We start from the raw sequence: 24,671 nt of genomic DNA, 5'->3' as shown, positions 1-24,671 counted from the left end.
TGCATGTGTAGTGTGACCAGATTCTAACAGGGGAAAAAAGAGGACATAATCCCATGCAAAAGGAGGTCATAAGGGTAAAAAAGTAGGATACTTGAAAAACAACGACAATTCCATAATTTAGAACCATAAAACTTTATTAGTACTATGCTTTAATATATTTTTCTGTGAATCTAATTATTTCAAGTAATTTTGGCATTTGCAACTGAGTACAAATAAAAAATAAAAGAGAACTATAAAATTTCATACAAGAATATTTATTGTTAACTGTTTTGAAATTGTAATTGACCATCATGAGTCCCTTCACTGTGGCAAAGCTTAATTTACCGTATAAGCTTGTGTAAGAGGCGCACACGTGTAAGAGGCGCACCCCTATTTTGAGGAAGGAAGCTATAAAGAAAAAAAATTTACGGTATTTTTTTTATCCTATCGTGCGGTGTTGCAGATGTATGCCTGGAATTTCGACAGTTATCGAAAATTCCTCTTTCAGTACTATTTGAAAGAGGAAATTTTGATAACTGCGGCGGTAATAGCGGCATAAGAGGGAGTAGAAAGAGTTCCGATCCTCTCTTCGCATACGTCAACGCTCTACGTTGCTTGTCCTACTCACGAACAATTTTGTTTAAAAGCTCTCGCAGGAGTATTGCAATAGAATTGCAGCCGTGGAAAATTTTAAGGCAAAACACGACAGGCACATAGCATGAACCTTCCCAAGAGATAGGACAACAATCGGGGCAATCTAAGCGCCTTAGGACAATAACCACGTCGTAGATTTAAGGCCCCTTGCACACACACCGATTTTGGACGGCCGGTAAAATATCGGCCGTCCACATTCCAATAGTGAACAATGGGAGAGCATTGAAGCTTGCACACGTACCGAACATGCGCCGGCACCGGCTAAATGCCGGTTAGCTGCCGGCCATTGTCACTGTGGATCGCCGTCTCAAAAACATAGCAACTTATCGTTTGACCGGTAAAAATCCGGCGTGTGTGCAAGCATCGCTTCGCCGGTAAAATATCGGCCGTCCAAATTCGGTGTGTGTGCAAGGGGCCGTTTTTTTCCTTTCCGGGACTCCATAGGAAAGTAGGAAATTATCAAGTTACGCGTGGAAATCGATCAATGGAAACGCGTTTCATCCCTACCCCATCTCACCAACTGACCTTTTTCGGTCGACCAGGTTCAATTCTCCGAGTTTCTGGAGGTCAAATGCTAGGTGAGTCACCTTCTGAGCTCGAAAATATATCTCGATATCTTTCAGCAATTGTATGACACGCACGAGGTTATAAAAATAATTAGACCTAACGCGACGTATTTCTGACAGCATTTAAGTTTTTTGAGCTCTAATTGATTGACACAAAGATTTATAGCTAAAACAAGGCTACTAATATTCAACTTAGTCCTAACAGCACAATTTCGGAAGAAACAAGCGTAGCATAAGCGCATTCAAACAAGACGAGACGGACTGGAAACTTCAGGAAACGCAAACTGCGTATATCACATTGCTGTGCCTTCGCCTCTTCACTTTAAAGGCAACGACGTCACATGCAAGATCGGACGTGTTCTTCCCTTGCTCCTTCGCTCATGGCCTCGTAGCTTGAAATATGGAGCGCGCTCCTTCCCCTCGACCTCTCCTTCAGCGCTAGTCCAACAATGAACACACTCGTTCGAATTTTTTAAACCGCAGGTTTTGACACCAATATAATTTTCAGTTGCAAAAATCCTCATATTAGCGTCTGAAGATAATTTTTGAAAAATCAGGTGCTCAGTGTAATGGAAATTGCTCGGCAAGACAGATGTTGACGAATCAGGTATGTCCTTCAAAACTACGCGTTTCTACACGTTTGATAAGCGATTACTATATGCAGTATAAATGCCGCGGGATGCCCACTCGTGGCAGTAAATTAAGCGCGCGCTCCGGAGCGAATCACCCCGCGCGATCTTTTCAATGTTCACCTCTGGGGTACCGACGTGACGGCGCGATGCTTACAAGAAATTCAAACAGGAGCATTTTAAAAATAGGTCACTAAGGGAGAAACCCCTACCTGCCGCTTGATTTTGACCCAGGGTTTCAGATGACTGACTCACGCTGTAAACCAAGGCCCCTCAGTTCCCCTTGGACTTGCGACCGGGTAGGGGAGGGGGGGAAGATAAGAAGTTTGTGTAAGAGGCGCACCCTCATTTTCGGCTGCAATGTTTGGGAAAAAAGGTGCGCCTCTTACACGCGCTTATACGGTATTTCTCTTATCAGTCCACTGAGATGACATAGGATAAAGTTCTCTTTCTGCATCTGGATTGTGCCCTTGTATGCTGAAGAAATACTCAGATACTTTGGGAAGTTCTGAATGGCTATCAACAGAGTACTACATACATAATAGGACGACATGTCCAGATTGATCTGGACGTCTGGTCTATGCATGCGCAGCTAGATCAGTTTGTGACCATCGTGGGCTGTACGAGGGTTGTACCAAAAGTAAGGTTCCCAATGAGCTACTATCTTGTGGGAAGATGCTAGGCAAAATCCGTGCCATGTGAAGAGGTTCCCCTACTGGTATGGTATTTGGAGGAGGCGACCGACAGCTGAGGTCATTTGCGCCATGAGGGAAGGGGTAGGTAAGGAAGGGTGGAGAGAAACCTGGCGTCGGCATTAGCTTGCTCTTAACGAAAGGCGCCAAGGGGACCACGGCTTAACGTCCCATCCGACGGACTGAGTGTTGCGCTTGAAATGTCCTCCACACAACACTCAAGCAGGGATTGGGCAGTCGCTGAAAATTCTCTGCCACTGCTGGGATTTGAACCCGGGCCTACCGGGTGGGAAGCCAACACTCTAGCAACCACACCAACCCGATCCCCCAGGTTCCCCTACTCTTGAGTCGACCTGTCCGTGATTCACTATGTTGCTCAGTGTTAACTTCGCAGCTGTCAAGATGGTGTGATCACAAGTGTTGATCCCCGTAGCTGCCAAGTGTGAAGTTCGAGCAGTTATCCGATTTCTCCATCCAAGGACCTTACTGCCTGTGAAGGTTCATCGGCAACTGACTGAGGTTTATGGTGAAGAGTGCATGTCTGTTCAGGACGCCCGCTAATGGTGCAGGGCTTTTGCTGAGGGTCACACGGAACTTCACTATGGAGAATGGAGTTGGAAGACCACTGGTATTGGATGCCATTGTTCAGAAAATCAACACTGAGCTGTTCAAAGATCGGAGGTTCACTGTCCATAAACTTGTTGAACGCATTCCTGAACGTTCTTGCGGCACAATTGAAAGAAATTTTAACAGAAAAATTGGGTTATTGCAAGGTGTGTGCTCGCTGGGCCCCCTGGATGCTGACTGACAGACACAAGGAGCAACACCTAGACTGTGCTCGCTAATTTCTTCAAAAATGTGAGGGGGAAGGCAACAAGGAGAAATTGAGAAGTTGTAAGACTCCTCTATCATCACGGATATGAAACGTGGGTGTTTCATTACACCCCATATGAGAAGAGGGTACTCCTCATCGATTTTATGCAACCTGGGATGACCATGAACTCAGAAAGATTTTGTGAAAGATTGACTAAATTCCGGCGGGCAATCCAAAATTGCCGTTGAGGACGACTGACAGAGGGAGTAGTGCTTCTTCATGATAACGCTCGACCACACGCCACTCATGAAACTCAAGAGCTTTTGAAGAAATTTGGGTGGACTGTTATGCCGCATCCCCTGTACAGCCCGGACTTAGCCCCAAGCTAAAGAGACACTAAGGTGGCACCACTTCACGAGCAAAGATGAAGTCCGAGCAGAAATCACACACTTCCTCAACGGGTTGGGGGGAGACTTCTTCAACATAGGGATAGAAAAGCTGGAGCACTGTCTTCAAAAATGCATCGTCAAAAATGGAGACTGCATCGAAAAATAGGCAAAACTTTAAGCTTTTCAACGAGGTGTAAATTAATAACGGTTAAAAATGTATTCTATTTGCAAAAATATGGGAACCTTACTTTTGGCAAAACCCTCATATTATTTATGTTATTTCTGTAACTTAAAATTGTAATGCAGTGCTCTGAAGGATAACTACACTTTTTGATGCCTTGCTTTGGTTTTTCAACTTACAAACAAGTTCTCGGAATACATCTTGGTCACATGTTGAGAAATGCATAATTTTCTGAAACACTCATATTATAATGTAAGCCAAGGGTCTTCAACTCACGGCCCCCGGACCTCATGCGGCCCGCCACCAAATTTCTTGTGGCCCCTAGAGGCTAAAGAAAATATTGTATCGTGCCACACAATATAAAATACAGTGGAACTTGGTTAGTACGTTCCTCCTTAGTACGTTTTCCTCCTTAGTACGACGATTTCTCTCGGTCCCAGTACCATCGGAACAAAATACAGGCAAAAGTATTTGGTTAGTACGTTTTAAAAAATTGCGCTTTCCTGGTTAGTACGCTCTTGCTAGCCGTGACGCAACCCGCAATTCGTTCTCCAGTATCCTCTTAAGGGTCGTAAAGCTCCGAATTCATGATTTAATTTATTATTAATAGCCATTAACATTCGTGCATTCATTCTACATATCTTTATTCGACCGTGATTTATCCAAATGCATTTCTCAATTCTTATGACGTGATGAATTTATCTGACTATGCAAAACTACAGCCAATGAGAAGCCCTAATTTTCCCCACCCCGAGCTCCTCACCTTCTGTTGCCTCTGGAGTGCCCACTGCGCACAAATTTCACGAGTGGGCAATTGTTGCTATTGCACGAGTTATCATGATGAAGAAATGAGTCTTATCCAATTCCCACTTTAGCTAAAGCAGTACTGCACGACGTCAATGCTACGGACTACGTGCGTATTTGACTACTGCTGCGGGAGCAGACGATGCTCTGAATCTCCACGCGAAGCTTAGCTTAAAAATACTTGATCTCGGCACGAAAGCAGACGACGTTAAACAAATTTTTAAAGTAAATTTCAACTGTATAATATAAAATCTTCTTGTAATTACGTCGTATTCTAATAATCTTGCGTGTTATTATTCGATATATCGATCGATATAACACTCGATATGGATTTATCCCAGAAGCGAATGTGTACTGCTGTTGCCGTAATTTAAGGTTAATATAATTTTGTCCAATTTTTATGATTTTGAAAAACAACCCGTTGACATACTCAGGGTTGTTGTTATATTCTCCGAGTATGCTGTGACAAAAAAGAAATGACTTAGCTTTACTTGTCCTCTTTCTATAAATACACATACGATAAATCACGGGAGAAAGACGCCGTTTTCATGTAATTGTCTTCGGGAAATCTATGAAACATTGTGATTTTTATTCACATGGTATTGTTTTTCAATGTAGCGCCCATTTTCTTTATTTTAAAGGTGAAAAGAGTTCAGGAAGGCGATCCTACGAGAACTACCGATAGTAATTGTAATTATGACGACTTTTCCACAGATTGCAATTACCCCGACTGCTATTTTTTACTTTCCTCGTTAGTACGTTTTCCTGGTTCGTACGTTCATTTTTTGTGGTCCCTTCAGAAACGTACTAAACAAGTTCCACTGTATATATCAAAACACTCATTAAAAATAATCCATGCAAAAAATCACACTGATTGATTGAACTATTTCACCAATAATGATCATTGCACTTTGAATTTTTTTAAAATTTGTTTTATCATTTTTTTGATGTGGTTGTAAAATGATGTGGAGCATTGCGGCCCCTCGGACGATGTGAAATCGATTTTTGGCCCTTGCATTAAAAAGGTTGAAGACCTGTGCTGTAAGCATAAGCTTGTCAAGTACATTTTTCATTTGAAATATGGAATGTATTAAAAAAAACTCACCTGAATACGTGATCATCATACAGGCGACCATTTCCTTCATCCCCATAAATAACTCGACTAGTAGTGGTGGTTACTACTACTCCGTCAATCTCAAACTTCCTTGTTCTCTTTCTGGTCTTTTTCTTTAAGTTCATTGTTCGAATTTCCTCTTTCAGGGCAGAACGAGCATGAGCATCCTTTAAGAACCAAGAAGATATGTGACTGTTAATCTATGACGAAACAATGAAAAAGGTTCTTTTCGCACTATCCATTACTAGCCAAATGGATGGTGAAGATTTAGCCACCAGAATAAAATTTCTTTAAGTTCATAAAAAGTAAACAACACCATAAAAACTTCACTCTAAAATTGTTATTTCTTGCTGCAAAGGCTTCTACAGTGTTATAAGGAAGAATTCTACTCCATTGCCAATCAATACGAAGAATAACTTGAAGAATTCATCGTTATAATCCCTTGCAATGAGATAACAGACATCAGAGCATAGATCCATTTAAATAACTACCTCAAATCCTCAGAAAATTTTTGCAGAAAATTGTTAGAGGTAATGGTAGAAATGTTAAGCATTTCACAGTAATCTTTAGAAAGCAATCATATTGGAAAGATATGCTTAAGATGGTACCAATTCCACCCTAAAGACCACTCTCTGATAAAATCTGAATTCTTGCGATTACCCTTTAAATCCTTCCTTACTGTAATAAAAGGACAATGGTTTGGTGCCTAAAACATGCCATAAAATTATTTTAGGCAATGGAAGCAAATATAAGAATGTAAAATTGCTTGTTTCTTTCAGCAACAGTAATGAATTTCTTTTTGCATAAACCTTTCCCAATTTTTATTAACATAACCACTGCAGATGATACCAATTTCCACCTTAGTCACATGACTCAAGGAGTGGTATGATCCCATCTAACCTTATTTTATTTCTTCAGCAAGAACTACCAGTAAATGGTGACAATATTTTAAGCCACAGCATATTTATCAGCTCTCCCTGAAGAATCTAACACTAAATCAATCAACCGCTACAACTGAGACAAAAAAAACTAAAATTTACCCCTGCATAACGGTGAGGTTTCCGTAATACAACTTCTGTTTCTTCTGGAGCAGGAAGTGCATCACCACTACCTTCACTTCCATGACCAGCTGGTAAACCAACTGATATGGATTCAGCATCAGCATCAGATCTAAAATTGAAACAGCTCAGTCAGTAATATGCTATCAAGAAGTCAAACTCTACATCAAGAACACTAAAATAATAATGACCACTGTACAACATAAAATTTGGCTATGTACTGAATCGTTATTTATCTTAACTCATGGTGGTTTCTACGACCAAACCAACATCAAGAGCATTCATTCTCCATTGCTTGAATATATCCTTTGCATATAAGATAAAGACAAAGCAGTCCTTAATGAGCAACTTTACCTTTCTGTGGATGTTGGAGTGGACTGCCTCTCCACATTATGCAAGTCTTCAAGAGAATATGGCCTCCGAATAGGTTCATTTTCATGCTGCAAACCCACAGTGTCAACCACAACCTATAATAAAAATAAAATCACCTCATTTCCAACGGCATCAAAATGAGAACACAGATGAGCACCCTCAATCCAGTACTGTAAGGTCTTGGATGATGCCTGAATTGGGATTCTGCCAGATTTCGGGTGCTGTGGTAGTAATCATGGGCAGGGGATCCAATATTTCTTTCTAGGGGGGAGGGAGAGGGAGGGGCACAAGCTCAGCTGTATCTAGGATTTTGTTCTTGGAGGACACAAGGATACCTAGTAATACAAAGCGAGTGTCATGATAATGGGACCGTATTAAAATCTTGCATATTTTTTAAGGGTCTGGATCCCCAGATCCACCTATGATCATGAGTATAGTAAGGGAGCCTGTGATTTTTTACGAGGGACTTTGATAAGTTACAAAAAAATTGATTAGAAATTATTCAGCCAAAGTTTGGTTCTTCAATTTACAACTCTTTAGCTTTATATATTTAGTTAAAAATCTACGGTTTCATTAAGGAATTTAGTCACAAGTGAAATGAACAGATTGTTACATAGCTAGGTGAACATCAGTTTAAAAAAAAATAAAGAGGATAATTAGTTGATCTCAATTTAACTTCATCAGAAAATAATTAGTTGTTGCAAAATAGCCATGAGAAATATTCATTGTCATTTAACTCATTCGCATCCATCCCCTGGGATTAAATTGACCATCCCACTTAAATCGATCCATTTTCAGGAGAATAAAATCCACAAGTAAGAAAAGTATTTCTAAGGCGATGTACAATGGAAAAAAATTTCTAAACAGCAACCAGATGGCAGCTGCTATTAGGTACACTATCTGGCCAAAAACTTATAAAAAACTCATAAGATAGCAGAAGGATCAAATGATAGATATCACTATGCATTCTGCGTACCGGTTTGCTGGTGGTGTTTGTTGCCATCTTCAGGCTGCATACTAATACGCTTGCGGATGCGAATGGGTTAAGTGAGATATAATATCACATTTATAAATGCTATTAAACTATAGGCAAAAGAAGATGTAAAAAGGAAGAAGGGAGTGGTTAAATAAAATGAGGAACTTTACCTGCCCAGCCACAACTTTGCCCCTATCCTTGGGGGGCGTTGCTTCTCTTTCAGCAGTTACATTTTCAGGTCCATGCAATTCTAAATGATCAACATCAGTGGCACTTTCCGTTGTTCCCTCCAAATGAATTCCACCTCGTATGGAGACTTCACCTATGCCACAAAGAATAATTGGTATTGAGAGATAATCAACAAATAACAATTAAACAAATCCCTCAAATGTATTTGGTCTTTCCCAAATATTAAGACATCTTAGGAAAAGGCAACTGAAGAAAATAAATGAACCTCTTGAATCCAAATTCACAATAATTTAGGCCATTTGCAAAAAGTAAGATTTTTCAATCTGGTATGGAAACCAGGATGTCCACAATGAAAATGAGCCTTGGTATTAATACAATAATTTCCATTTTTTCCCATTTTCATCACAAGCTTATTATGCCTAGAGTATGTGTTTGACACTGCTCATGATTTGAATATGGTTGCAACAGAAATCTAGAGAGGTTCTTGCTGAGGATTTACCATTGAGATTCCACAAACAAAAAATGAGTTACAATATCTATAATCAACCATCAATCTATCTGATGATGATTATCAATTGCAAAGTTTGAGAGAGAGTTCCCCTACTTGTATCAGCTCCTGGTGACGGTGGAACGGATGAATCCCCTTCACCAACCAGAACAACCGACACATGACCAGGCTCTTCGTCACCCCCTGGTGACCATGGTGGCTCACCAATTGGAGGGCCAGGGGAGACAACTAACACCTCACTCTCATCCAACCGGACTGGAAAGTGATCCTCATCAGTGGATGATTCTCCAACATGAGTTTTATTGGTTTCATTGGAAAGGATAAACACTTCTCCTCCAGCAGGCAATGGCGATGGCGTAGACGGCAAGTGAGTTGAAATGACTGTGACTGGTGATTCTTCTGTGCCTACAGTTTCACCAGTAATTCGAACAGTCGAAGTGTTCAGTCCCAATACTGGTCCTTCCACGATTTCTCCTAAGAATGACAAAGCAATAACCGTATGTAGTGAGGGAAATAATTAAAATTTATATTAAATCACTTAGGATGTAATCCAATACCAAAGTGATTCACTGAATAAGGCTGATATAATAAATTACTACAGTATTGGATAGTATGAAGCATTAAGATTGTGCTTCCACAGAAGTAACAACAAGAGAAGACATTCACTAAATTTTAAGAGAGCGACAGAGAAAAAATTTTGAGAAGACTCTATTGAAAGTAATGATATAACAGAACAATTCAACAAGAGGATATGTTTTGATACAGAATGGCAGCTTGTATTATACCACTTTCTTAATCAACTGGTTCCAGTTTAACATTGTTACTCTCTTGAAATTTTTGTTGATAAAAGGGCTTAAGAGTAGTATGATTTCCTTCAATAAGAAACAAAATTTTCTAACCAAAGGTACAGTTCTTGTGAAGACAAGAAGTTAGGCAAAAATTATGAAAATACGGTACAATAAAACCATATCTAACCAGAAGTCTAAATATAAATTCTACCACATTGCACACACTAATCACATTCTTCCACAATAATAACACGATTTATATTTTATTTAAGTCAAACCTCTTTCATAACAGATCCCTGGAAACAGTGAAAAGCCGTTGCTACATAGCGAGGTGATAGTAAACAGGCTGAAGGATATTAACTAAGTATAACCAATTATTGAACAAATTATACATATTTTCGAATTACATCAGCAAATGTTACTGCTCAAAGTACATAATAATATAAATCTTCATCTCAGGTGACAATTCAGAAATATCAGTACAGTCCTCCTTTCCAATACATCATTTCATGCATCGTTGCCAAAGGACAAGCTAATCTGTCCTGGCCAGTCAAGGCTAGAGCAATACATTAAGTGATGTCACACAATTATAAACTATTTTTTATAAGGGGTTTTCAAATTGACAGATACCAAAAACCAGGAATAACAAGTAAAAGCACCAAATTTTTGCAGACAATGAATAAGATGAATACAAGTAAATTTTACTCGGTTTCACGTAATTTACTGTGATACAAAAGCTTGTCTTTCGGCACTTTTTTGCGTGAAATGTTGACCTGACCCCACGGAAAACCCTGCTATGAGTCGATTATGAGATTTAGTTTCCAAACAAAAACCACTCAGATGTTAAACATAAGAAGGATACAGTGATACCCTCGCAATTAACATTTTTCCATTATTTATATATTATCTTTTTTAACCCTTAACCAGTGACGTGCGGTCTGGGAGACCGCAATAAATCAAAAATTCATAAAATATTGCTACGCCATTTTTATTGCCTTGTTTAATTTTTCTTTGAATGCTTAACTATTCTAAAACTTATATTAAAATTTTTACACTCCCAATACGAACCAATTTGTCATAAAAAATTGTGATTTGAAGCAGGATCAAAAAACTGATGCCAAAAACACTTGAGTTATAATTATTATATTTATGTATCAATATTTCGCCAGATTCAAAAAAAGGCCTTAAATGTTAAAGTTGGAAGGCTAAGTAGTAAGAAATTTATCCCGCTTATTCCTTTTCTTGATGCATTCTTAGTAAGTGACGTGCGGTCTCACAGACCGCTAATCGAGTTCAATTGCAAATTTACAGAAATTAATAAAAGAAACGTTAAATTTTAGGAGTGGGATGTCTTTGTTATGCAAAAATATGAAGCTAACGAAAATTATAGATATTTTGAAATCTTAATTTTGAAAATATTCATAATTTTAGAAACGCAGCGGTCTCTCAGACTGCACGTCACCGGTTAAGGGTTAAGACAGACTGCAAAATGGTAAACGAAGATGATGGTATAATTTCTGTATGAAAATGGCACAAATTACAGCAAATATACCACAGAGAAAGCACCAGACAAACAGCAATGGGACGTCATATAAAGTAGACTCTCGTTAATACAAACAACATTATTACGAAGCAAATCGTTGATCCCGACAAAAAGCCCAATCCAATCTATAGTAAAAGAACCATTATTACGAAATTACAAATCTCATTCCCTGTCCTGGCAGTAACAAAATGAGCTTTATTAAGAAGTTCCACGAACAAGCAACAGCATTTAGGAGGGTATACATTACACTACGTATTAATCATTGCACTACGTTTAAGTTCTTCTCATGCACTGTGCCCAAGAGTATCAATTATGATTCTTTCTTCACTAGAAGATACTTCAGCAAGCAACATCATACAATAAGCTTCATTTTTGTGGAATCATGGTGACTCACTCATTAGCGCTCGTAAATTGGACCGACATTCCTTTTCTAATGACCATTTTATTTACGAACTTTCAGAGATACCAACATTCAAAAAATTCAAGCGTGCCCAAAATTTCAAATTTGGCACCTTTGGAGATGGCCGATGCGGCTTGCTGTGGCGGAGAAGAACTCGCACTTAGGGCATAATCTGAACAATCGTGAGTTAATGCACAAATGCAATGCAGAGTTGCATTCTGCAGGATGACTGCACGTTTTGATGCCTTCCAGAGGTTTATCAAGTTACGAAAGGTTTTTGGAATGCATCTTGTTCCCATGCCGAGGCCTTACTATAATAGGGAAGATATCAACCCTCGATTGTGTCATACCACAATCTTCAATTGATAAAACCAAACGAATGTTCTTGTTTCTATATATTTGCACCTAATTTAATCGCGTATATTATGCAAATGACTCTGAAGCTATTCCGCAGCGTGACTTTAAGTAAGGGACATTGAAGAAACAAGAAATTTTGAAAAAGTATGTTTTTTTGATGATTCCTAAAAGAAACGTTCATACAAACTTCGTTATGACTAACCTTCGATTTTCAGTCCCAAGAACTTTGTAATAACGAATATACTGTCTAAGAGAACATGCATCTCACCCAATGCTGTGATATTTAATGCTTTTAATCAGACAAAATTCTTACATTATTGTGCTCAGATGCCTTGTTTTAATCAATATAATGCCATAAAAATGCTCCCGTAAGCAAATGAGTTGGCAGCAGTTCTGAAAATGAAATTTTGATGATATTGTCATCTCGAGAGCAGACATGCTAGTTGATAATTACAAATTCTTTGAGTGTGCCATGTTATTATACTTCGACAAGTGATCTTTGCTTGGGCGTGTGCATGCGAATCAGAACTTCTCCTATTACTTATTTTGTTAATCCTCATTCATTACTAGTTTTTTCATTAGTTTGGAAAAATATTTAGTCCCATTGATTTCTTCTGAGTGTCGAACAATGCAGAAAGCTATGAAGATAATTTACTATATATATGGTCACTTTCATAAGTTTCATTAGTTTTTGATGCCAATTCTGCTTCTCAAGGAAAGTACATTTCCTCACTCCTTTTTTTGTCCATGGTTATGCACTATAAATATTTGCTTTGTGCATAGATAAATATGCATTCAGGGCAAGTTACTTCACTATGCCAAATTTATTACACTGTTTCGCTTTATGCTGGATTTACGATCATTTAGAGAGCATTAACTGCATATCTGCCCCAGTTTTCTTTGCTGCTATTCTGTATTTCTATAATAGCTACTACACCCATGCCTCATATAGCACAAGGGATGCGTTCCTTGGGGTCTTTGCGATATACGAATTTGTGTTATACGAGAGCGTTTTTACCCTTTCACACCGGGCGCCTTCGCGGAAAGTTGGTTTTGCCTGTACGAAGACTTTGAGCATTTCTTTTCCGCCCTGTACGGAGTTGTTTCTCGGCAAGGAATTGTTCAGGTAGTCGCTTCGTCCACTTAATGGCCTTGCCTAGTGGGGTGCCGGACCCTTTCCTAGGTAACTGGGCAAATAAAATCCTCGACCCTTTTCCCAAAGGCAGCCCATCACGGCATACTTTTGCGGTCAGTTTGTTACTAGTGCAATTTTAATTTTTTTTAATTGTTACTATTGCAGCAAATGTCAGTTCATCAATGTATACCTTTCATTTTGCAATGCCTCTAGAACTTTTAAACGAAGTTCTACGGTTATTTTTAGGGTTTTCAGCAAAAGGGCATTATATCATAGACCAACAAATACTGTAACGGGAATGGAATCTTTAAACGTAACTAGCATACTTCTAGGTATTTACGATTTATGATATTAACATATTTTAGATCCATGATGCCCAAATTCACACTCTCCTCATTCGCGTCTGCTCTCCACGAGCATTCTGAAAACATATGAAACATTTCGAATTTTTTCCCGAAAAATTCTCATAAAACTTATTTGAATCTTACAAATTTGTAGTTTGAAACAGCTAAATTATATTTATAAAGCAATTTCACTTAGATAAATATCAATTCATATTACACACGAAATAAGAAAGTGAAGAGAATCATATTTTATTACATTACGAGGGCTTTTTTTCATAGTTCAATCGGATATTTCACCGCAAATGTACACTTAGAATGTGGCTAACAGAGTAACATATATCTTTAGATGTAAATTATAACAATATTGCTCCTCTAACATCTAACGTTAGCGTCTCCAAAATTCGTTCTAGATGATGAAGAACTCTGTTAATGTGAACGCTTGAGTTCCATTTAAAATTTTGAACTGATCAGCAGAACATCCAGAATGTAATTCTTGGCATTGATTTTCAATAAATGCAACATGTACGTTTTTAGTTAATTTAACTAATAAACAAATAAGTGACCATGAGCACCTTCCTTGAGTGGGACATCAAGTGCTGGAATGGGCCAAGATAATCCCCACACGGACAATAAGAAAGGGTCAAACCTCTCGTGCCTAGGGACCCTAATGGAGCTTGGGACCCACTTGGCATGCTTGACCGCAACGCCGTGAAAACATGGCCTTTGTCCTTTAGCGTCGAAAAATTCAAGCTGTGAAAACCTGGCCTTCATTCCTTTAGCGTCAGAAAAATCAAGCCGTGGAAAAACGGCCTTCGTAGGGAAAAGGTTAACATTGGGAAGATAAGGATGCATTCCTGATAGCATAGGTGTTGGGTATCTAATTTCCTCTAAACCATATACATTCCCATAAATAGCCTTATAATGCCTTATTTATATAAATTTTATAGTTTAAAATATCTTTAAAGATATTAGGCACATATTCCAAGACTTTTATTCACGGTAAAAAAAAATCGTACGGGCTTTTGAAATTCCCTCATGTCGTGTGGGTGGGCTAACACCTGCCATCTCAGGGGTTCATAATGCATTGCTGGCAGTTGACGATTTTTCAAACCAGTCTAAAAACACCTATTGTGTCACCTAGGCCATTTTGTCGCTCATCAAAATGACAGGCAAATGCTACTTTTAATGCCAATTCATTGCTAGCGGAGTTTATGAATGATAAATCATTTTAATTTGAAGTCCACTGAGGCATTAGCAGCTACGTGAAAAAGTCTTCAAATGCCTTGAAACCTGACCCAGGTTTTCCTTCCCTGAAAATGAATGAACGAGAATGCATTCATTTCCAAAACAATATCATCTCGTCACAACTAAAAACTAGTTGAGGGGGAAAGGAGCCACTTTCAATCACAGCTTGGAGTTCATCAGAAAATGTTGTGGTGACTGTGCTATCAACACTTGCAGATTCACCTAATATCGCCGCACTGAAAATACCTACTTGCCGTTTAAAATTCTAGAACCAACCGGAGCTTTCACTAAATGTCTCGGAGCAATTACCACCCTTGTCTTTTTATACTGATTCACAATGAACTTTCCGTATGAGTTGAGCGCTTGGTTGAAGTTGGTGCGGCTGAGGTCACTCATGTTTTAACTTCGTCGTTATTCAGAATAAGGCATCGTGAGTTTAAACTTCTGTGCAATATCGCTTTGACGCTCTCCATTTTCAAAGCAATTGACCTCTTTCAATTTCTCTCCTATGTTTATGGTTTTCCTTAATAATTTCTTGATTTTTCTACCCGCATTCCTATTTTTTGCCATTTTTTTCTTGGTTTTTACTCAGCATGGCTTTATCAAAATCACCTTCTACTGCTGAACTGTATTCCTGAGATGCAGAGGGCCTACGACTGCTGGGAGGGAATGAAGCCATTGTGTTTGAGACTCTATAGTGGACCCTTTTATGTGTTGATGCTATTCATACCCAACTCGGCCACTGCTCCATTTCTCCCCCATGAATACCGATGACCTTGAAGGCTTTAGCGTGGCGCCTCTACCTGGAAGTCAATCGCCCGATAACCTATGACGGCAAAAATTACGTCTCAACCGTAATGCTTAAAAAAATTCATTTCCACTAGCTTAACGCTTAATTTATGATCTAAATTAACTATTGCCATTCTGCTATGGAGACAAGATAAATTACTTCGGTAGGCCGGCTATCTGGACCCAATGACGAGTAATACCTTTGGCCATTGCACAGCAATGGATTTCGATTAATATATAAACAAAAAAGAGGATTTGAGGCAAGCAATACTATTAATATGCGTAAAATGATAGCAATTTCGTGTGTACTTAGCGCAAGTTCACATTTTATCATGAGAGCGTTTAAGTTTTTTGATTAGGCTACACTGCGTTGCGATGTTTCCCCGAGGAAAGAATTTGTGCTGTATCGAAATTGCTCTAATCGAAATTGCAATATACGAGGCATGGGTGTATTAGTGCATACTTTTCTCAGTTTCCTCTGTTGTATTATAAGAGTTGCAAAGTTATTTGTGATTATTAATAAATATTAGTTCTTCTATTTATCAACATGGTGATACCTCCCACTGTCCATTGCGATCATTTCTACTTTTTCTGTGAGAAATATGACATCATTGTGTATCATATTGTCGATACCTTCGCAGAATAAACATATTTTGTGATATATGATTTTACACTTTCCCGGCGAATAACTTTAGAAAAATCTTCTCGGGATTGCGCGCGGGTTAGATTATTTAAGAGCGCCGACGTTTCGGGTACCGACTCGCTACCCATTCTCACGGCTACTGAGAAAGTAGCCGTGAGAATGGGTAGCGAGAGCCGTGAGTCGGTACCCGAAACGTCGGCGCTCTTAAATAATCTAACCCGCGCGCAATCCCGAGAAGATTTTTCTAAAGTTATTCGCCGGGAAAGTGTAAAATCATATATCACAAGCCGCGGTTAGAGCCGCGAGTCGGTACCCGAAACGTCGGCGCTCTTAAATAATCTAACCCACGCGCAATCCCGAGAAGATTTTTCTAAAAATATTTTGTGATCATTGACAATAGTTCATTCACCCTTTTCAGTAAGTCAATTTACAAACTCAAGGCAAGCTCCAATATCCACTTTTTGAGCATATTTATCTCGGAATCGAGAGAGAGTTGATCATTAATTTTTTTCTGGCTTGAAACTGAAAAAGTCGACTTGCACATTTACTCAACATGCTCAACACAACATAAAATGAGGGAAAATGGGTATTCTTATACAGGCACTATTGCTACAAATTTGAGAACAAATTTAGTCAAATGGAAATAATGAGAAATTACATCTTCACCATGTAGAGATGTAACCTTTCTTTGCATCAAAATTTTTTACCAAAAATAACGCCTAAATACTTGGGGAATATTGATAGAGAGGGATTGCAGAATAAATGCAGTCAAAACTTCAATATTTTCACCGGTTCACTTCACTAATTTTATATGACAAACAGATAGCACCTACCTCCAAGAACAAAAATATCCGCAGAAAGGTTTCCATCCTCAACCTTTGAATTGTCCAATACTGGAGGAATGGGCGAAGGAACTGTTGGACTGTAAATTCTACCATGAATGTCATCAGGATAGTCGTAGTCTTTCTCACCTCCCTCCTCACAAGGTTCCACCACCACCTCCTCCTCCCCACCTTCCTTCCCACTCTCCTCCTCACTGTCCACCCCTAGCCTACTCGCTGCTTCTTTCGCCTTCCTCTCCTCTTCCCTCCTCAACTCTTCCTCCACTTCCAACCTCTTCCTTGTCCTCTCCTCTTCCTCCTCTTTCAACCTCCTCTCCTCCTCTTCTGCCACCCTTTTCAACTCCTCCTCAGCCAATCGTCTCTTATTTTCCTCTTCCTCTGCCAGCCTCCTCGCTTCCTCCGCAGCCTTTCTGGCCAATTCTTCTTCAGGGGAGGGCTTGACCTCAGACAGCTCCGCCGATTCTGGCCTTCTCCGTGGCTTGCCTGGAGGTGGAGGAGCTGGTCCCTTTTCTCTGCTTCCTTCTCGCCTTGTTTTCACCACCTCTGGAGCAGGCTTCTCTTCCTGCAGCGATAAAAAAGTTTTCTTAGATTCATATAGAAGTTTAGATGCAATAAATTAAAAAAACTATTTAAAATAAATACATAAAAAATTATTTTCATAACTGAATTAAGCAGACTGCAAGATCACGTTAGCTAACAAAAATGAATTTCTACCATACACATGATCAAATTATATGATTGAAAAATAGAAAGTTCACGGTCAAATATGCATTGTAATAGATAAGAACAATTTTTTTTCAATAAGATATGATTCCATTAAAATGCATAATTAAAGATGTATGATGGCTGTGTGACTACACAGATCTTCAAAGCAGATATGGAAGTAACACCCCTAAATTCACTGACCTTGAAATAAGGTAGTCTCACCTGACAAGATAAACATTAGAGAAATTTGTGAACCGATAATAAATAAGCCATAAATATTATGCATTTTAGGAGGAAATAAATCAAAATTAAAAATTGGAAAATTATTAACCACCGAAGGATTACTGTGCAAGATGCATAATAGTGATGATTAAATTTGCATAACAGAGCTGAAAAATAAATAAAGCTAAAGTATAATACCAATTTTATAGATAAAGATAAAAATTAAAAATGCCACTCAAACAAAATTAATGAAAAATTCTTAGAGAAAATTAGGATCATTTTTCAGTTGGTACCACATGAACAAAGACTGACAAGTTTTTAAAAACAGAATTGCAAACCAACAGATTTGAAATTAAGGGAGTATGACCAATTCTTGGTGGCTTGATGTGGTAAGATACAAAGCATCCTACTCTTTGCCACAAACAGGAAGTTGCCTTCCTTCCTGATAACAGAAGGGGCAGTCTGGTTCATAGGAAATTCATAATTTTTTTGAGGAGCTAAAATTTAAAATATGAAAGTTAAAAAATTTAGTTGCAGTCAAGGTACTTAGTAAGAAACATGGAAAAAAAAATGTTTACCTCTTCCACCAATAACCACCATCTTGAAATTTAGCAAAGCCCTATTTCCAAAACACATGCCTCCAATTATGTATTTTTCTGGTAAGGAATCATATCAATCAAACACCTGATCCAGAGAAACAACCACTCACAACAACTATCTCCTCCCTGGACCCGGCACCTGGCACCTTCCCATGCAATTCTTCAGTCCCATCACCTCCCCTAAACCTCTTCGTTTCTGATACTCCTCCCTCTTTAGGAACATCCTTATCTGCCTCTCTCTTCTTCGCTCCCTCCTCACTCCCAACCTCTTCTTCAGACTGTTCCCCATGGGGCAGCCCAACCTCTGGTGCTGTTGGCAGAAGGAAAAAAGATTTTTCAGTAAGGCGACCATTAAAAAATAATTTAAGACAAATATCAGGAAATCTTGAACGTGGAGAATAAATCAAAACATGTTTTTAGTATATTTTTAGAAATACCAAGGAGAACCTAGGCATGACTAAATCGACATGTATATTACCCCATCAATTGGGCATTATCCACGTACATATTTCAAAGTATTTTACGAAACTGACACTTGAATATGCTGCATTGGACATGAGTTTGCAAATGAAATTGTCCAATTTTGGTTCCAAAACACAACTTGGAGTGCAGTTCCACTACATGTAAAAGAAACAAAACTATCACAAAGTACTCACTTTTTACATCAATATCACTCTTAAGGGAAGTGGAGTCATCTTCTCCAGGTTCCAGGTAGTGGGGCAGGTGGGATATGCGGGGGTCCTACAAGATTAGGAAATATAAATTAAAACAACAGGAAAATGTTATCAAAATAGCTAAGGGGAAACCTCAAGCAAATATTAAATTTATCAAACTACAGACATCATCAGCATGAAAATTTATCTAGCAAAAAAAAATCATCAAAGTAATTCAAACATCACGAGATCCCATAAATCTATCCTACAAAATTTGGGTTTTGTACACAGTTAACAAAGTAAATTTCATAATTTCCACTGGATTATCCTTCACATGAATAGTGCTCATGAATGTGGTAGATTGGTGAAAATAGTACTGTAAGTCAAGAAAATACTGTACAATAGCATGAAGTTTTCAACATGAACTTTGAAAATTCATAAAATAAAAATGTTAAAAATGATGCGAATTATATCTGCTTGAACAGAAGGATACTACATATTTGACAAATTAACAAAGATATAAAGAAAGCTTTGCCTCGAGGTGGAAAAAAGAGCTTGGCAGAAAGATAAATGTAGCGTGAAGAATGAAATTGAAGTCAGGCAAGTATGATACAAAAATTTTCGTTTCTATAGACCTAAGCAATACTTGATGAGAGAAATAACAACTATATCTATGGACCTCACAGAGGTGAAAAACGCAGCAACATTTGAAATGGATCCTTTCTTATATTTTTTAAGAATTTGAGTAATTATGATTCAATGGTCGAGAGATGACCAGGAAAAAATTCCAATGTTTTGACTTACTAAATAAGAAGCAAAATTTCTTTCAAAGCTATATAGATTCTCATGCAGTGGGGTCGTCAAAAGATGCCATGGCAATGATTCAGGTTTCTATTTTCGGTTGTTTTATTGAGGCTATAATAGTACCAGCACCATGTAGAGAGAAGCAATATCTCATCTCATAAACCGTATTTCATACGTACATAAACTGCAGTGATTAAAACTACAATGTATGACTAATATCACATGGAATGTAGGTAATTGTCCACTTGCTAGACTGAAATGATTATAGACTTATCAAGATGTTTTGTATCATTGCCTAAGTAAAATGCATTCATTCCAATAAAACCCAAACAAATTGCTTATAAAGAACTGGACACCATTGATCCAAAATGAAGGGCCACTGCATGCATGTATTTTGCCCTAACTTATTAGCAGGATATGGGGGTCTATTCTCTAACTCGAAGCGCGGTAGCTTTCTGGTGGAAAGATGCTTAATTAAGCTACTTGCTCCCACTTGTATTCTCTAACGCTGAAGCTCCGGCGAAGGGAGCTTGCAGAAGCTACCGGTAGCTTATTAGGCTCCAACCCTTATTCTCTATGGGATTTGAAGCTACTTCCGTAGCTTCAAACTAGCTACCACGGTAGCTTCGCGAAGCGCGCCCTCGAACCCCGCGCTTCAGCTAGCTACCATCAAAATACATAGGGAATTCCCATAGGGCCATGGGAATTCCTATGAACCGCCGTGAACCAAGTGGCGCGTGTCGCTAATCTTTTGTTCTATCCCATCAGTCTTTCTTGACACGGCTAGCGCTTGAGTGGTAAACAAGAAAAGTGTTGACTATTTTTGTTGTTTTGCGTAATTATTTTCTTTAATAAGGTCGGGAATGCTGCGTAAATTATTTGAAGCCTTCAATTATTGTATTCTTAACAAAGTAGTGGGCATGAGTGACAAATTTCGTGACTAAACATATATGTTTCGGAGTGAACTATCGATCGCGTTAACTAGTTGATTTCATTATTTGGAGAAGAAAAATGTTACTTTCAATCATTTTATATCACGTGAAATCTTATTTTGCATGAAGTCATTACTAGTGAGAAGAAAAACCCCGAAAACAGTGATTATTATTGATGTTGCGAGAGACTGTTGTAGTGACGGTACAAATTGATGCGTTGAAATCATTACCAATGCCAATGTATCCACTGCACAGAGATGGATGCCTTATTTTTGCAAGTGTTTATACATTTATGATTAACTTTACCGTGCATTATTAGCAACGATCTTTGTTGTGAAGTGATTGTGTGAAGAGAGTTTAGTGTTACATAGATGCAGACCGGAGAGAGGTGGATATATTATTGTGTTATAATGCAATGTAAGGTGTTTCATGATAGTTATTAATTAATTTTTTGCTCTTCCAATGAATAAATGTGTTCATGATATCATTCTGCTTTCATTTGTGTGTCTTTGGCCGTATATACGCATTTAATTTCAGTGCCGGTAGTTAAGTTGGTGTATTTGTTTTGAATTTTGAGAAAGTGTAGCCATGGATATTCCAGAAGCCCACGGAGGAAGTCATCACAAAAACAATTATATAATATGACTTTAATATTGGGAGAAGGAACTACGTTTAATAGGTTGTTTTTTCATAATGATGGTCAAGTTCTAATGAATCGCCCTCGCTTGCAATAGTGCAAGCTTGGCGGTTGGCATATAATACTTATTCATAAAACCATTTAAATATTAATTTAGCCGTCGTGAGAACGGCACGACAGTAGAGTTTTGTGTAAATATCGTTTGAAGCATATTGAGAGCCTAAAATGATTGCTTAGGCCAATCTGAGTGAAATGACGTAACTTTCAAACAGAATTTTCTCCACCTTCCCATTAACTTTGTTGAAGATATTCCCGAAATAATATACACTTATCGTATGCACATGTTATTGCGATATTCTCTCGCAGTGCAAGAAGGAACAATCTCTGCACAGAAACAGTTGGTCAAATCAAAATTTTTGCATCAAACAGGCAAAAGCATAAGGAGCACTGAGTGTAAAGTTCTCGGGAATTAGAACGACAATGTGATAGCATTGGTTTAATGTGTTGGTAGTTAACTAACATTTTCTCTTCATTATATTTACATGGCCTACATGATTATCAATCGTGACATAAACTGCTGCATCGATCGAAACTATTGAATTGATATAAAAGCCGCTTAGCCAAATATAATTATTTCTACGTATTTCTATTATTATTCGTATTTCTATTATTATGAAAGCTGAAGGCACTCAGCATTTCGTAATTTACAAAGCACATTAATTTCAACTAGAAGAAAAAGTCAGCCGAGAACGACTACATTGATTTTCCCGCAGGTTACGAAATGAAACGAGCGATTTCATTGGTTCTAAGAGTAAAAACTGAGTTCGCACGAAATATTTCTCATACCCCATATCCGGTCTAAGAAAGCTACCAGAAATTCTCGGTCTGAGAAAGCTACTCCCTGTTAGAGAATAAGGTTGGTAGCCAATTCTGGTAGCTAGTTCGAAGCTACCACGACGGGAGCTTCGAGTTAGAGAATAGACCCCATGCTCAGAAGATTTACAAAGTCAATTTGTTGCTAAGTCGTAAATGATATTTTTCCCATCAATTTGTGTCACACAATTAGAAATTTCAATGTTCACTGATATTTTCATCGCAGTATCTTGTATTAAAAGTAAAAATTGACAGCAACCGTAAATTAGCTCATATGTCCACATAATACGCCACCACAAAAAATATTGCATCACCAATTCATGGATAATCATTATTTGCATATTTTGCAGCATATCAAGAGGAAATCTAAGAAATCAAATCTTAGTTTTTTCAGATGATGTTGGTTATAACTCCAGATGGTCCAATAGCAGTAAGCACCACAGCTTGCACGATTACAATATCATTTTAGTAATTACAATGACAGATGGAAATGCAAGTTGATGAAATTGACTGGCATTAAAAGGAGAAGTGAATTGCAAATAACACTTTAGGTTACATATATTTTCAAGATGAAATGGAAAAAAGGGTTCCAAAAAGATTAATAAATCATGCATGGCAGTAAGAAATAAACTATAAAAGACATGACGAACACTAAAAAAGCATAAGGAGTATAAAATTAGAAGAAATTAAGGAGTCAGTTTACGATAAGATGAGAAAACCACTACACATTTGTACTGAGAAACAGTGTGATATAGATACATGCACACACATGAAAGGAAAGTTGTGGCAGAGTGAAAGCCAAGTCAAAGGAATAACATAATAAACAAAATTAACTGATCGAAACTCAGAACTCAAAATAATGGCAAAATGAAAGTAAGAGAATACTCAGCGAGACCGTAAGGCTTAAATGAATATCTTTAACATTTCCAAGACATGGTCTTTGAAAAGGGTGAATTAAAGGCAGGTATAAGACCAACAAAGGCATAAAGTCACTCTAATTATAACATGGGTAAAGAAGATACAGTGAAACCTCAGCCGGCGGACATATCTCACTGATAGACAACAATGACTTACGGATGGTTTTGAAATTTCTGGCCATAGGATATAATTTGTAATTAAGAATGAACCTCTTATAGACTGAAAGATCCTCCGACAGTGGTTTAGTAAGCACAACCCTGTTCCATGTGGCATGGAGTGGACTTGTGACATCAACACCTTGTTCAGTAAAACCCTCCCTGAAGTTCACTCCGAGAAGATGGTTTGGTGGTGTAATTGGCTAGCATACCTAACCAGCAATCAGGAGATCTGGGCTCAAATCCCGGCTAAGCCAAATATTTTTTCATGGCAAACTTAATCCTTGGTGTTAATAAATTTGCACCAATGTGTGTGACTGCATACAAAGTCACTTGTTTCATGCAGTGCTTTGGTATTATTCCATTTATTTGAAAGACTAAGGCCTAAGTGCATAGGTACTATTGAAACGCTTGAGCATTACACAACATCCACCAGAAAGAACACTCCCTATTCACTCTCGCCATTATTTGAGCAGAGCTGTGTTTGGAGTGTAGCAGTTTCTTTTCTTTCAACTGTCAGTTGCCTACACTTCATTGTGTGCATTGGGGTCTATTTTCCTTGATGATTGAACTCAACAAAGATACAATTTGGAGGCGTGAGAAAAGAATCAGTCTGTTTGGGTCAATCAGTAAGAGAAAATCACCAAGAATAATATTTTGACACACGAAATTCATAGGAATCAATGGGAAAAAAATTGCAAAGGCTAATATAACTTGGTATGTAGCCCTTCCCGATGAGCTAATGATGTCACTGGCCCACCAAATGGCTGCCGCTAAAAGCAGCAAAAGGTTGTTCATAGAGTCGGTGAAGATAATGTCACCAAGTTATGCAGGTTGGATTTTTACAAATTTTTATTTCTAGTATTTTGACACAAGGGCACATAAAATTCCACACCATTCCCAAACTCACTGTAATCCTTGAGCTTGCCAAATCAGAGTGTCACACTTCATTGTGCCTTGTAAGAAAAAAGTGCTCATGTTTTCAGAATTATTATCTTGTAAATCAATTTTATTTTTATCAGCTTACTTTGAATTTGTGTTATTACCAGGTTTAATACTTGGAATAACAGAATTTCTTTCAGTAGCCTTTGAGTCCTACTACAATACATGCATGGTAAAACCAAAGTGAAGTTTTTTACAGGTACTGTCTCACTTAAGGACA

The 24,671-nt window shown here is 38.2% G+C and overlaps 1 protein-coding gene across 2 annotated transcripts in view; it reads right to left on the bottom strand.

Annotated features, from left to right (window-relative positions):
• The window catches only part of LOC124156280 (serine/threonine-protein kinase 10), a 57,740-nt gene that overhangs the window by 13,346 nt on the left and 19,723 nt on the right, over positions 1 to 24,671 (bottom strand). For both annotated transcript variants that reach the window (XM_046530727.1, XM_046530726.1), the window contains exons 8-15: positions 19,194 to 19,278; positions 18,648 to 18,847; positions 17,003 to 17,573; positions 9,022 to 9,399; positions 8,399 to 8,550; positions 7,235 to 7,347; positions 6,863 to 6,992; positions 5,814 to 5,989 (exon numbers count right to left, since the gene is read on the bottom strand). In XM_046530727.1, the coding sequence (XP_046386683.1) occupies positions 5,814 to 5,989; positions 6,863 to 6,992; positions 7,235 to 7,347; positions 8,399 to 8,550; positions 9,022 to 9,399; positions 17,003 to 17,573; positions 18,648 to 18,847; positions 19,194 to 19,278 (1,805 nt within the window). The remainder of the gene's footprint in view (positions 1 to 5,813; positions 5,990 to 6,862; positions 6,993 to 7,234; positions 7,348 to 8,398; positions 8,551 to 9,021; positions 9,400 to 17,002; positions 17,574 to 18,647; positions 18,848 to 19,193; positions 19,279 to 24,671) is intronic.

This window comes from Ischnura elegans, chromosome 3 (genome assembly GCF_921293095.1).
Source record: "Ischnura elegans chromosome 3, ioIscEleg1.1, whole genome shotgun sequence".
Taxonomy (NCBI): domain Eukaryota; kingdom Metazoa; phylum Arthropoda; class Insecta; order Odonata; family Coenagrionidae; genus Ischnura; species Ischnura elegans.
This window is presented reverse-complemented; position numbering and strand designations above follow the sequence as displayed.